The sequence below is a fragment of the Limulus polyphemus genome, unplaced genomic scaffold (assembly GCF_000517525.1).
Source record: "Limulus polyphemus unplaced genomic scaffold, Limulus_polyphemus-2.1.2 Scaffold210, whole genome shotgun sequence".
In the NCBI taxonomy this organism is placed as follows: domain Eukaryota; kingdom Metazoa; phylum Arthropoda; class Merostomata; order Xiphosura; family Limulidae; genus Limulus; species Limulus polyphemus.
The window spans coordinates 54,527-70,587 of NW_013665820.1; the positions used below are offsets into that span (position 1 = coordinate 54,527).

Genomic DNA, 16,061 nt, shown 5'->3' on the forward strand with positions numbered 1-16,061 from the left:
TAAGACGTTCACAATGTGACGGAACAACAGTGTAATGAGTAATTGAATGTATGCAGACGGAATATTGTTGGCCACGTGAGACGTGAGCGTTTGTTATAGAGCGACTGTTGAAATTAAGTGTATCGTAAAGTTGTGTTCAGAAAGAATAAATCAGTTTTATTTAAGAAAGAACTTGTGTCACTAAAGTTTAGTCGGAAAGAATTTACGGAAAATTAACTAACGAACGGAGACTAACAGTATGGTTAATCCTCATGTAGCTTTGTGCAAAAATCCTTAAAACAAACAAAAAATGGACTTGAGCGTGTGAGCAGAATTCTTTTTTTTTTCATATACTAGCTACTTTTCAGCACGTATTTCATTCTAATCTGTGTTAAAACGTCTTAGTATTTATTTTGAATCATCACTCTAATAATATTATATATCCTGTCCTTTCGATTTGTTGTGTTTTGCAGTGTATTTGTCTGAAGCAAGGATACAGTACTGCAGATACACATCTGGTTTGTGGTGTAAAAGTTTTTATTGAATTTAACCCTTTTCTACTTGCCTATAGCTCCATTTGAACAACCACGCTGATTTTAACTTACGTTTGATATCTGTACCCAAATATCATATACTTCAATATGTATTCCAATTTAACGAAACTGGTTTAAAGCAATCGATATTTTCCTATATGGGAACGTTTGGAATATGAATACAGGTAGTTGCAACAGGGCTATGCACATAAATGATGGGTTTAAAATAAAATACGAGAGGTTTACGGTTCAATACTCGTTACACTGTGCTCCTCTTAGTTTATCTGTTACTTTGTTGTTTATAACTTTAATTATTCATCTAAATTTCAGATTATCAATTTTGACTTGTACTTGTTTACTTTTATATATCGTTTAATACTGCTTTATTCTGTATTTGTTAGTTTTCTTATATTATTTTTTTAGTTATAAAACCACTGTGTATAAATTCTGTAAAGTTAGGTGATCTTCTAAAAAGCCTGTAACAATATCAACTTCCATTTAAGCATGAACAGCAATCTTGAGTAAAGAAACTTTGATATCAGATTTTGTATTCTCACATTTCTCGTGATTAGTCCATTATAGATTTAAAATTGAAGGTATGTAAAAATAACATTACAAATTAACATTACAAATCACAACCCAGGAGGCCTTTTTTATATTAGAACTTACCAGCTGTGTTTTACCTATAACAACAACTAAAGTATATCTGAATGCTATACAAGAAAACCCTATTAAATGCGATTTTAAGCTCTTTTTTCTTAGACATATAAAACCTCATTGTTTTACCAGCTTAGCCATTGTCCATCATTACATACAAATTAGCATTTCAAATATCTCTTGGTTATAATGGGTTTAACCAAGCTGTTGAGTTCTTGTATTCTTGGCAGTGACTTTTGATAGACAAACAGATAGTTTGAAATGTTATTTTTACAAACACCATGTACAAAATGATTATAATGACTTAATTATGAGGAAAAAAACATTTGAATCCAGTGATATTTTAGTGACTGCTACACATTTGAAATACCACAGTGCTGTGACATTTTACATCACTGTTCATAACCATTAGTTTCTCTTCTTAAAAATAGTTTTATTGGTTACTTGTGTGTGATATGTTGCCCTTGTTCTTCTCATGATGCATTTTGAACTTTTCTTGTCATACAGGTTGTTCTGCTGTCAGGCCTGCTAAAAGACATCTTCACAGAATCTTTCATTTAAATAAAAAAATTTTTTAATGTCAAAACATGCATAAAATAGTTTTTTTTTGTATAGTTGTGATATCATTATACCATTTTAACAATATATGATTGCCACAGAATTACAAACGTATTATAGTTGCTGGGAAGGTTGGACTTAAATGTAGATTTCATAAGCAACAAAAGGGTTGCATGCAGTTTTCTCACAGGTTCTTGTACAATCATTGTCAGTCAATGATATGTATCAAAGTTGTTTGATAGGTCTTTTATAAAAATACATTCAATACAAACTATTAATTTATTTAATAATTTGATGTTTTTAATGTGTGATACATTTTATACTACTAGCCTACTAAATTCTTTAATACGAGTCATCATCTTTGTATGTGTGTAGTTTTCAATAATTTACATAGGTTTAACAAGTGTTTTAACCATATATAAAGGGATACTACTCAGAGTACTGTCACTCGACAATACATACAGAATGGCAAAAGAAATTAATGATGATCATAAATATAATATACAATTAACTAAAAAGGAACTGTTTACAAATCTTCAAATACATTGGAAACCAGTTACACACACACAGAAGCACTGCAGCAAGACTTCCAAAGTTAATGGAGGGAAGAGGGTGACATCATTTAACAATGAAAACCATAAACAACTGACTTTGGTTTTTCTATAATTGGGACTGACTCCACATTCTGTGTCACAGTTCTTAATTGTTATGTGCAATACTCTCTGTTCCTTGTCATGTGCCTCTTTGTCAAAAATATGTGTTTTTCCATTTAGTTTCTTTTACACACAGCAAAAGAGATAGCTGAGGTTTGAAATAATGCAAAGTTTTCTTGAATACATACCTGTAATGACTGTTTCACTAACATTTTCCTTTTCACAGCCCTGATTTCATATCATAAACATTTTTTTTTCATGTTGAGTTATTGAATTTTTAAGATTTGCTAATTATCTATCTTTGAGTGTGCAATATTATCTTAAACCAATTTGACTCGATATTTTCTACAAATTAGAAGAACAGTTATTAATAAGTTTGCATGTTGTATTGACTAGTGTGTTTGCATTTTGTTGTTTTTCTATGCATGATATTGTTTCATGGTGGCAGAACTGATAGTTAATGCATTAAATATTGTTTGAATGTTTTGTTTTTAAAGTTTTGTTAGAAAATGATGCCCATTTCTGATCAAGTGTGTGTCAAGAAATGGTAGTTATTTACTCTATTCTATCTGTAAAGTGAACTGGCCTGATGAGATTTGGTTGTTAAAATGTTTCAAAAATTAGCTAATATCTTCTCTTTCTTAACACTAAATAACAAATGTTATCCACATACTGAAACTATTTAATAGTTTTATAGACAGCAGATGGTAATGCACAGTTCTTCATTTCTTGCGTGAATAGTTCACATACAACAGGTGTAAGAGGAGATCAAATTAATGTTCCATAAGTCATTTGGTAAACATCTCCTTCCAAATAGGCATGTTGAAACAATGAAACTGACAAGAAGTAAATGAAACATCATAATAAAAAACTGTGACCCAGAAAGTGGCAGCAATCATGAGTATGTATAGACTTAGTGAGATGCTTGTGGAATCCATTGATAAAAGACATGTCATCATGTTGCTGCAATACTTCATGACATTATATCATAAACGTGACCTCTGTTTACATATTTTGTTTAAATGTTAAAAAATGTCAATTTTTGCAAACTAATCATTTTCAGTGTTTATTGAAAAATTCTAAAACATTTTTTCTTTGTTAACTGTATGCACTATATGTTATATTAATGTCCATTATTAATTTAACTTTTGTGGTGGTGTTTACACTATACAAGTTTGTGGTTGTATCCCTTTATACATGTGCACTGTATTACTTGAACCAGTATTTTTTTCTAATAAGTTAAGCCAAATCAACCATCTGATGAGCTTTTAAAAACCTGCTAAATCTATGTCATTTACTTACTTCACCAAGTAATTGAAGCTTCATACAGTGGTAATAATGACAGTTTCCACCACAGAATTTAGGTGTTATTTCTGGCATTAATAATAGTAAAAAAAAAGTCACCATCTACATATGAGATGCAAGTAATGCAGAGAACTTAAACATCCACCAATTCTACAGTTCTTTTATATTTTGGTGTACAAAGTGAAAACAAGTTGACTGATAATATCAGTACAACAATTAATAGTTAATGATGTAGTTTATTCATACCCGATTTATGTTTTTTAAAAATAAAGAATCACTTGGTTATTTAATGATTACCAAATAATTTAAGAAAACATAATGTTATAGTAAACGTTAGAAGTAATTATAGGTAGAAATAAATATCTGAATGTTTCGCTAACACCATAGATGACTGGACATAGAAAAACAATACACAGCTTAGCTTTTATTTATACATACACCATTTTAATGCAGGAAATTATTTGAGCAAGGTAGTGAATTTAGTCCAATACCTTAATAAAAATATTTTATAAATATCTTACAGTTTTCAAAGTCGTACAAAACTGACATACTTCACCAAGAGGTGAGGGGTTACATAAAAAAAAATCTCTTGCAGACAAGGCCTGCTTTTTTATGTGGAAACTTGTGCAACATCACAAATATCCAGCTCATCTTGATTAACATATATATATACTAGTAACTTAACAGTTCTTTCCCTGAACAAGTTAACACATCTATATTTGGTGTGCTGGTTGGGAACTTGTGGTTAAACACCAATCAATGGCCTCATAAAAAAATCTAAAATACATATGAATTTCTTTCTGCTTTATGTTTTTTCCACTTGGAAGCAAGTTTATCTAGTGAAGGACTATTCAGGGGAAATCAAATTTACTGTTAGGAATATTGACACTGTAATAAAAATTACTGGATTACAGAATTTCAAAGGCATGTGAGGCTTTTTTTAATAGCACCCCATGTCTCGAAGACAACCACACTATTCATAGCAACAATGCGTCACTTTTTTGTGACATCAAGAAACAGGACAACTTTTTTGGTGCAGTTACAGACAATATCAAATTTTTCTTAAGTACAATCTTGCCAAATACAAACGGTGTACGTTTCACAAAGGTACAAATCTTTAACTGCTTACAAAAAGATTGTGTGGATTAGCAGTGACAGTTTTTCTACCATGTTACCATAACCATCTTTTTTTAGTAAAGGCAGCTGTCAAAAAAAGTTATGTCAATAATTGTAATCATGGTTTATGATCTGAAAAGTTACAACAATTACTACTCTTCTGTGGCCAAAAAACATTTTTGTACGACACTTATCACAGTAAATAGAAAAAAGTTCATCCCGTAGTATACTGGCCTTTCATAGCCAATATCATTCCATCTTACACAGAACATTGGGATGTACACAACAGAATATACAGTATCTTCCTCACAAAATCATATCCAAGAAATTTAACAATTTACAAAACATACATGTTTGATCCTTTATTGTTACTTGATGTGTTTGGTTAAGAAACACAAAGACTACTGGTGCTGTGAAATGACTGAACTCCTATTCAAAGTGGTTATTGTATAGCTGTAAGAAAGCACTGTGTGGAATCTACAGCTATTCTGCATGTGATGCAAGGAAACCAAAGTGAGATGTCAGGAACAGGATGAAGAAAGAACTAGACGACCAAGCAAACATCTCTGGAAGACGAATTATAACAGTGATGGCTTTGAAGCTGTTGTTCACTTGGGCCAAAAGCAGTCAACAGGAGATAGGCAGGGTAGGGCGTGACCAATCACAAAGGCACTGAAGCTGACTGGTGGGTTTCTATTATCCAAAAATAAGAGGCACAGGCTGACAAAAGACATACCTTTCATACATCCTGGATGGGGAGGCAAGAATAAGGGACAAAAAAGCTCAGAGATGGGAAAATGTCCACTGGATTTTAGCTATTATGGTGAGGAGCACCGCAGTTTTGAAATATCTTTCACTCAGTGGTCAGACTTTGTGATATACAGCAATTTTTAAGCTTTAAATACACTGACTTTGATGATAGTTTCCCTTTTATAATAAAAGCATCTATAATTAATATTTATCACCTATTCAGAGATGCAAAATGTTTTAGCATTTTCATTCACTAGATGGCACCAAAAACTGCTCATAAAACGTGGCACAGAATAACTATGGTAAATGCTGTCCATTGCGACATCCTTTCTTTTAACAAAACTGTCTGGATATCAGGCTATATGAACACTGATCAATGAATGGTCAAGCCTCTGATTCTCCTGTCATAATAGCATGTATTTGTTCTAGTTTTAATGATAAGCGATTTTTTCGAGAAAATTCATCTTCTTCTAGAGCCATCATCAACTGTAAAAAGAAATCAATAACATCGTCTAGAAAGAAAGAAATAGCAATAAACTTATATGATTAAATTGAATTCATTCTGATGCAGTAAAAATACAGACTTGATAAACTCTTATCACAAGATAAAACATTTTTGTTCAACAAATTACATTTTATAGACTAAACTATTTTAAGACAAGGCATTTCATACATTTAAAAATATTTCAGTTTTGTGTACTGAAAGGTTGCCTAATGGTGTCAATAAAAATATGAAAAACAGTCATTATTTATTATTAACACACTCACTGCTTACATGTAAAAATGTTAGAGATGCATTATTATATAACAAAAGAATGATAGTACAGCATGATAATGCAGTTGTTATTGAGAACAATGAAACTATGAATAAGTATCTTTAAAAAAAAATGTAAGAGAACATTTTCAACATTAACTGGATTTTAATAGAGCTTTTTAACCTTATGTGAGGTTCAAAGAATGCATGCTATACCTTTAACATAGTGCCATTCAACACACACACACACACACACACATATATATATATGCTGTCAGAGTTAGCAACTATTCATCTTACCCTGTATTGCTGATTTAGCAACAGATCATAGTAGATGAGAGTAAATACCAGATACAATAGACAGTGATAGTAAAGAAAAAACTGCAGATGTACATTTTGGAGGTTCTAGAAGAAATGCAATATGCAAACTTTTGAAGGACAAAAGTATTTTTATCTTTCATATTACCTTGCACTCCATGTCAGAGTCTGAATCAGACTAAATTTGATTCACAGACATATCCAGAGTACAAATACTTTTGTAAAAGATCTGATTTCTCACTACATCAGGCTGGTACATTTTACTCAAAGCATGCAGATACACATAGTAAATTCGAAATTATAGTCAACATTCCTTCTTCAATACAGGTTTGGTCCAATGGACTAAGCCAATGGATATATTTTATACACATAAAACTAGTTTTCTATTATGAAGACACAAACACACATAAATATTTCTCAATGTTTATCTCTGTTTCCAAAGTCAACAATGTAGATAGTCAATAATACAGGTATCAAAATAAAGCCTTTCTACCAGCAGATATTTTTATATTTCAGATAAGAATATTTCAAAGGTAGTGAACAAAATAACAGTATAGTAGATATTAATCCACAAGACTCTCTATTGTTCCTTTTAGAGAAGTAATTTTTCCCTTACATATTAAAATAAAATTAGAAAATATTTGTCTTCAAATACATTAATGTAGAATTGGAAGAGGATAAAATGTTTCTTTAATATAATACTTAGCAACTAAATTATTTTCATACCTGATCATTGTATTTCACAGCATAACTATACAGGTGATGCAGAGCAACGTTTGTGTTAAATTCATGGGCATGTTGCTGAAAAATGATAAAACATTATCTGTAGACAGTCTTAAAGAAATAGTATCCTGAATTACACTAAAAGAAAATAAAGAACAGAAAAAAATATTTTAGTATTTTCATTTCCTTTGTACACATAAATTTAAACAAGTATTAAAGGAATCCTTACTGTGGAAGATGGAAAAATGAAATACAAAGCGTTAATTGCATTTTATAAGAATTAGCTAATACAGTTTTACAATGGTGCCATATTTAGCAACTATATATATATTTGGTTCACAGCAGGTTCCTAACCAAGTGACAGTGCAATGCTGCCTTGGTTGATTTATGGCTAAGGGATTAAGGAAGATCAAGTACATTCATATGAAGAAGTTAAATCATCTATAGAGCATACAGTCTTGTCTTCCAAGAACTCCTATCTACTCAGAAATTTATTGCTAATACCTTGCACATGTTCCAATAAACTATGCACAACATCATTAAAAATGTCTTGCCTTTGTAAAGAAACAAACTATGAGTGCACAAATTGTGGGAAATTGCAGAAAAAATACCTCACTCAGGAGAAACTAAAGGTTTTTGCTACACTTGATAAGGCCTGGGTGTACTTGAAGACTCAGTAAGAAACTGGATATTTATTACTTACCTCAAAATGATTAAGATCTTTCCAACATGGTCCAGAGATTGGTTTGGTTTGAATTTCGTGCAAAGCTACACGAGAGCTATTTGTGTTAGCTATCCCTAGTTTTTCAGAGAAAGACTAGAGGGAAGGCAGCTAGTCATCATCATACAACACCAACTCTTTGGCTACTCTTTTACCAACGAATAATGGAATTGACTGTCACATTATAATGCCCCCATGGCTGAAATGGCAAGCATGTTTGATGGGACAGGGATTCAAACCTGCGACTCTCAGATTGTGAGTTGAGTGCCCTAACCACCTGGCCATGCCAGGTCATGGTCCAGAGAATGTAAAGAAAGTATTTATGGGCTTTATGCTTGTTACAGGTTTCTCTTATCATGGAAAATTTAAACTTACAAAGCACACAGTAAGAAAAAGGGGAATTCTAGTTACCATCAAGAGAACATATTGATATCAGTAACAAAATTCCTGTACTGTATGGTTAGAACATCTAGAAGGTATAGCAACACCAGAATAAATATTTAAGCAATGTTCAATTAAAGAATTAACTCAGTATTCATTGTAGCTCCTTTTCCAACACATCTTTAAAGTCACCCAAGAACTTCTTTGTATATGATATGCTTGAACATACACTATCCACATACAGTGGAGGATCTGTGGGAAGTTTGTCAAGGTATGTCTTCTAAGATTGACCTTGTTGTTCTTTGCAGCATAATGTAATAGTGTGTAATCATGGTCATTAGATGTTTGAATGTATGCTTGCTTCAGAAGTTTGTGTAAAGCTACACTAGGGCTATCAGTGCTAGCCATCCATAATTTTGAACTTATAAACTAGAGGGATGGCAGTTAGTCAACATTTCCAACTGCCAACCATTGGGCCACTCAAATTGAATAGTGGGATTTTGCCATCATGAATATAATGCATCTATGGCCCCAAAGTGTATAGTTCATTTTTGCAGCAACAAGACATAAACCATGGACCTGTGGATTCCCAGTCGGGCAAGCTAGTTATGCTCTGCCCTTTCATCAGAATGGGCAAGACCAAGTATAGTAGAAGTAGTTCCAAGGGTTAGCATGAGATGTCATTCTTATTAATTGTGAATAACCCCCCTGTATATGCCTTCAGTATTATTTTATGATTATTTTACAAATTATCACAGCATAGTGCATGTACCAGAATTTAATTTAACCCACTTCTTCAACATACTTGATCACATTTGAAAGTAAACTTATACACTATTTTCAATTAGACAGGTAATTAAAGAAAACCAGATCCAATAAATATTTGTTCTTCATAATTAATATGCTTAGTTGAAAGATAAAAATGGTTGTGTTGAATTAAGTACTTTTTTGTAATACAATTTTTACCACCCTATCTGCAGTTTGTTCAAAGATTAAGAAGTGAAACAGAATTTTGTAATATATATATATGTGGTGCACTTAAGTTATCAATTGTTAAACCCAAAAAGGTCACATAAAATTAAAGACAAACCTAAAAATCATCAAATATGAAATGCATGACTTGAAATATTACAGATATTAATTGTGTTAAACACGTCTGTAAGAATAATCTGGATTTGTTAATAAATATTTTACAATATTGTAACAGTACTTAACACTCAGAACTTTGAAACCATTAAGCTAGGCATCAAGTTATAAATTAGTACATCAGAAAACATACTGTTAAAACTGATATGAAACAAAAAACTGTAACCATTACCCTTGATTCCTCTGCTAACATAGCATTCATATCTTGGTCACTTATGGCAGGCATGTCCCTAATATCTTGATAATATCTAAAAAACACAAAAATCATAATATTTGATTTTGTTTAATACTCAAGTGAAGTGGCTTATATTTGAAATACAAATTCTGTTGATTTCAGGCCACCTTTAGGTACTAGACTTTCAAATCTTTAACAGCTGCAAATCATCTCTATTTACAATATGAAAATAGTTTGTTTTAAATGAATTTTCTACTAATACTCATTTTACTCACTTTGTCTTGAAAACTGCCTTAACTGAACAATGGATTTCATTACTTTTACTTAGTTAGTTATACAGTTTCAATCATAATTTTAAAGTTTTTTCATTAATTTTTTTATATACTTGGGAACTGATCACACATAAATGTAATAAAAACAGCACATAAAGTGAAATAAAATATCAAAATCACCTAACAAAATCACATTTTTTATTAAAATCTGTAATATTTAAGTACTGGTAGTTATCACATATTATGCAATTACAATACAAAGTACTAACTTATGACCATAGTCTTATAACAAGCAACAAGTTAATTAACATTTCAAACATGTGAAAATGTATACCTACACATTTTTTTAGTGTGTGATCTCCTGAAAACAATTTATCATCCATATACGACAACAAAGAAAATCAATATGATTAACAATTATCCATCTCAAGCCAAAAGTAATAAATTTTATGATGACTTTTATTTTTACTTTGTAATTTCTTCTTTTACTAAACAGTCATTTTTCCTATAAGTTCCTGTTTCAGATGTAAAATTATATTGAATAAAAACGTGATTCTTTAAGTAATGTTTCCAGTTAGAAAACGACTTTGTCATAAATTCATTATCTGTAATCACTCAAACTATCTATTGTAAAGACCTAAAATTATATTATTCAGTATTTCATCAAGGAAAATTAAACCATTACTTTTTTTACATTTTATTATAACTCGGTATATCACAAATTGTTGATCCACGAGGGTTAATAAAAATGGACATGAACAACTAGACATCATATCTTTCCCAACACTAATGAAAAATGCTATTATTAAATAAACATTGAGTGATGGTGGATGTTGAAAATATATCATTTTCCGATGAGCCCCGGTATTGGGCAAGGGGTATTGTCGGCACTGGATGCAGTAGATATAGTGTGGTTGACATTCTTCTTTACTTTCACTCATAAGTTAGAATTACTAATTTAATCTTCTTCTATTGTGGTTGTTTGACATGCTCTGAAAACAATAAAACAAGCTTGCTGGTTTGCCAGTTCTTCTAAATGATTAGTAAAGTTAATTCAGGCAAAAATAAATAATAAATAATTGGTGTTAAAATAAATAAATGATATTGTGTTATTAATCCTTACCCCAATTCTGATTTGTAAATAACTGTTATAAATTTACACTACACCAACTTAATCCATTTCACACCGTAACAGTTGTTGTTATTGTAATTTGATATATAAATAGCACCTCAACCACTGTGGTGTCTGTCATATTCAAGCTGGTACTGGGTGAAAGATCTTGTCATCAGCACTGGATATAGTAGAAACAGTGTGGTTGACATATTATTAAACATTCTTCATTGCTTTCACTCATAAGTTCTTAGAATTACAAAGGAGATACTCTAAATCTTTGTGGTATTTGCTTTTTTTTAATATTACCTCATAGTCTTATGGTGAATAAAGTAACATAATGACTTAAGTAAATATTTTTCAATTAAATCTAAGGAAGTAAGCACGTTTCACCTTGAATGAGTAATTACTGTAGTGATTTTTTTTTAATATAATAAAGATATTTCTTGTGTAAAATAACCACCCTTTTGGGATCACTTTTTTATTCACTTTATATTAGCCATTGTATGGTTAGCTTTTTCTTTTTAATGTAACAAACTATATTACCTTTCTACCCAATCTTTGTAAACAGGAATGTCTTTAGCATATAGTAATTTACTACTGGGTGAATCCTTCCCTAATCGATGATCTGATGTAGAGCAGGCATCCATGAATGTTTGTGCCACCACTGACAGACAAGAATCGACAATGTTGGACTTGTTGATGTCAAATACAAAATTAGGGTTCTTGATGAGATTTACCCAAAACCGCAGAGGTAAGCTGATAAAAAAAAATGCATGAATTCAGAGCTATAGAAAATTTAAGACAAAAATATAACGAAAAATAGGAATACTTGCCAAAATATGTGATACTTCAGCTGTTCTTCACAGCATCATAAAATTGCATTACATTACAGTATTGAATGTAAATGGATATTATCATGCACCTACTGATTACAGTTTTTTCAAGTATGGTAGGTTTTAAAACTTGAATTCTCTTCAAAAAGTGATTTCATTGCTTTGTAATATGATAAATTTTCTGAATGATTATTTAACACTGTTTAATAGTTACCAGATTCACTAAGATTGAGAAGCATTGCTGTACTTAACAACTAATACACCAGTTATTTTATTAGTAAGATAAAAAAAAAAAAACACACCCACCATGATCTGTAATGTTGGATACAGCACTATCTGGATATGTAATTGAAATGATTTATATGCATGTTTAAAATATCTATAATTTAAGACATTCTTTCTAGCTCCTTAATAGTAACACAATTTTTTTTTACTCTAATTACAATGTCAGTACTGATATATACTAATCATTTTAAAGTAAAATGATATTATGGATCACTAGAAAGTGATTATAAAAGTTCAAGTGCTTTTAGAGAATGATCTCTTCTGAAGGAAAAAAAAAAGACTATTTACCAAAAAGGTACTTGATATTCTGGTTAACTTTGTGGACAATTATACCATCATCTTTCTCACCTATTTGACTTCCATGTGTGGACAACTTCTTTATCTGTTATCTCATGCTGAACAGCTTGGTCATCCAAAAAATCAAACAAGTATTTTATAGCTAAGGGTAGTGCACTACCTCTGTGAGCTGTGCTGAAAATTGTTTCAAATAAGTCATCCACAAATTTCTGTAGTGTTCCCTGTGTTAGGAAAAATCACAGAATTAGGTGAAGATGTGATTAATAAAGCTTAATTTTATGTATGAAATTTCAATCACATGTTTAACATTAAATGAGAAACCACAATTTATATTATTTTTCTGTATTTTTTAGCAAGACTATGAAAAATTTTAGAACTCTACAGGCATTTATTTTAATTTTTGTATTGAAAAAGAAAATATGTTCCATTTAATAGAAGAACATACTTTAATAACAAATAAATGCCTAAAGAAAACTTTGGAAATATACTTTAGCTAAGACTAATGATAGTTTGATAAGTTTCACACACCTTTGTAGCTAAGAGTCTTGTGAGGTAGATCTCAGAAACCATTTTGTTTCCTCTCTCTCCTTCTTTTTGTTCAGTATCATGGTGTTTTACCTTGAAAATTATTGTTTTAATGTATGCACTTGTTACAAAAACGTACCATAATTATGAAAGTAGATTTACGTATAGCATTTTTCTTTCATCTATAGATAAATAACTCAAAACAATTATATATGACAGGAAGACACTATTGAAATTCAAAAGAAAACATGTAAGGAAATTAAGCAGCAGTTTATTAGTGGAACTACAATGCATTAATATACAGAAATATGTTACAAATGAAAACTAGATAATAACAGGAAGCAACATTTTGTACGTACTCTTACGTTAATGCCATTAATTGATTAAATAGGCTTAATCATTATTATTACTCTATTTTTTTTTCTAAGAATCTTAGTTTTAAATGTTTATTTTTGCAATTATTTTATAATTTGTGAAGTAACAAAGGAAAACTAAATTGCTGATCAATTATATATGAACATTTTTTTTTAATGTTTTTTTTGAAACATGAATTTTTTGTGTTTTGATAACATTTTCAACAATAGTACATAGAAGAGTTTCAATAAATGACAAAATAAACAGATTTGAGAACATTCCACAACTGCAAAATCAGCTCTATTTGTTAATTGTGACTTGAACCACTTACCAAATGCCATGGTCTATAATTAGCCTCTACATCATGATTGAGTGGTGATGTAGCACGACTTAGAGGAGGGCTCATCTTTAATGGAAAGTTTAGAGTCTCTGACAGTGGAAAAAAATAAATGAAAATTACGTAAAACTAATAAAGTAATTTTAATTTACTCATCTGTGCAATCCTTAAGAATTATAAGCTTTGTGCATATGAATACAGGACAATTTTATAAGCAAGATACCTTTGAAAATAAATGCTAGTGTGACGAAATTAATACATTTAGAGCTGATATTGTGCAAACTTAGAAGTTTAAAATGATGATGACCTAATGTCCATGTTTGCTACTACCAAAATGCTACTTGTTCAATTGTGAAATATTTAGTCATGAGTTTTACATTCAAATTCAATGAAATTTATAATAAGAAATTCTACATAAACTCAAAACGTCATTATATTACACATCATTTCAAATATGAATAAAATCTATTTTGGGAAAAAACAAAAACAATTATTAATAAATCTCATAGTCTGTGAAAAATACAGCATCTTGTTTCAAACTAGGAATTAAATTAATACTTTTGCTTCCCATGCCAAACATGACCAAGAATTATTTAAAAAATCTTAACAAAAATGCAGAGATTTATCAATGATGTAATTGGATCCTTTCTACACTTATCCACAGATGAATCTGATATTTATCCAAAGTGAAAAATATTATATACTCCATTCAGAGAAAGGATTTTTTATTTTCAAAATCATGCATATACCACCAAATATTCAATTGTGGTTTGACAGAATGAGATGTTTGTATAATATTTAATTATTAACAACTGCATTATCTTATTTTGATTGCATAGAAATGTGTTTCTTGCATAAGAAACTTGTTGAACATCAGACTTACCATATTTATGCAATTTTTCATTTTTCTCTGACATGATTGAAATGTTATACATAGATGACTGTTTTGGAACCAGGGTTAAGAGGGCACTATCTGGTACCTGACGAGATTGTGAATCATTAAAAAAAACAATTCCATAACATGAAACAGAAACCAAGTTTCTAATAACATGATTAAAATATGTTTTGATGAAAAAATATATCTGGCTGAATTGCCATGTTTGATTCACAATTAAAGTGAATATAGATTGATACAAAAGCAAAACAAATATCTTGTGTAACAAAATATTGTGCAGATATATCACAACTTGAACTTTTCGTTTTTAAACAAAAGTTATGTGAACTGTGCATCAGTTTATTAAACTGTATAAGTTATATCATTTTAGAATGAAACACAAAAATTAAAAAAACTTTAACATTAATTCCTTACTAGTTACAAATCTTCAGTTACCCTTCAGAGTGAAACCACAAAACATAAAAACATGAGTAACATATTTGAAAAAACCTGAGTATTCAGTTGTTCAGGCTCTTGTGTTTTAGGGTTTTACTCTAAAGATGCAAAACAGGGAAAATAAAAAAATAAGTTTTAAACTTTTGAATTTTATTTTACACTATTCTCTGAGAAAGTGAATTTTAGTTTGTTTCTTTAAATATGAATAGAAAAACCACCCTTAAAGGATGTATATTTCATCTAACAAACCTTGTAATGACTAAGGGTGTTAAAACGCCTCCATTCACCTTCTACTCTTGAAGTGGAGTCCTCATCAAACAAAGTGAGCCTACCATGTGTACCAGTTCTCCATTCTGAAATACCAAAGAAAAACAAATAAAAGTACAATTGTAGAAAGTGATATTTATTTAGTTCAGTTATGTTATTCATCTAAAAAACTAAGTGAAAGATGTCATAATGGGAACAGAAACATGAATGAAAACATATTTGTAAATTTCTTAATAAAATTAATCTTATTACTTTCACTTCAAATTAATGATATTTTTATCATTAAAGGTCTGTCGAATCCTAGTGGTCCTAAAAACAACATGAACTATATTTACAGCAAACATTATTGTGGAAAATAATATCAATAGTATTTAAGCCAACTGTATAAAAATACTTTTTAAACTTACACAACAATTTCATGAAATATTTTCAGATACTGTAACAGGCAATCCTGACAAATGATTATGTGTGTAAAGTTTTGAACTTTCCTTTAAATATTGGTTTCACATAACACAAGTTGATAAGCTTAATTGCTTCTACATTTCCAATTATTGTGCAATACTTAAAAAATATTAGTTACAAAAATAGATAATAAAAAATGTAAGAGGTTATTTAAATTTTACCAAGATCAAGATCCTCTTTCACAGGCCTTTGAGAAAATGGAGTATTTTTGTAAAT

General features: G+C 30.3%; 1 protein-coding gene across 6 annotated transcripts in view; it reads right to left on the reverse strand.

The window, feature by feature from the left end:
- Positions 1 to 4,089: 4,089 nt before the first annotated feature.
- Positions 4,090 to 16,061, reverse strand: part of LOC106478417 (plexin-A2-like) — a 235,661-nt gene continuing 223,689 nt past the window's right edge. For 5 of the 6 annotated variants that reach the window (XR_002609894.1, XR_002609893.1, XR_002609895.1 and 2 more), the window contains 5 exons: positions 16,007 to 16,061; positions 15,366 to 15,469; positions 14,670 to 14,766; positions 13,781 to 13,878; positions 13,148 to 13,188 (listed from right to left, as the gene is read on the reverse strand). Coding sequence is in view for 1 of the 6 variants with exons in the window: in XM_013938958.2 (XP_013794412.1) it covers positions 5,936 to 6,037; positions 7,350 to 7,424; positions 9,767 to 9,842; positions 11,699 to 11,911; positions 12,622 to 12,791; positions 13,099 to 13,188; positions 13,781 to 13,878; positions 14,670 to 14,766; positions 15,366 to 15,469; positions 16,007 to 16,061 (1,080 nt within the window). In the remaining 5 variants the exon portion in view is untranslated. Of the gene's footprint in view, positions 6,038 to 7,349; positions 7,425 to 9,766; positions 9,843 to 11,698; positions 11,912 to 12,621; positions 12,792 to 13,098; positions 13,189 to 13,780; positions 13,879 to 14,669; positions 14,767 to 15,365; positions 15,470 to 16,006 lie in introns of those variants that run through there. The other variant, XM_013938958.2, reaches the window with a different exon arrangement.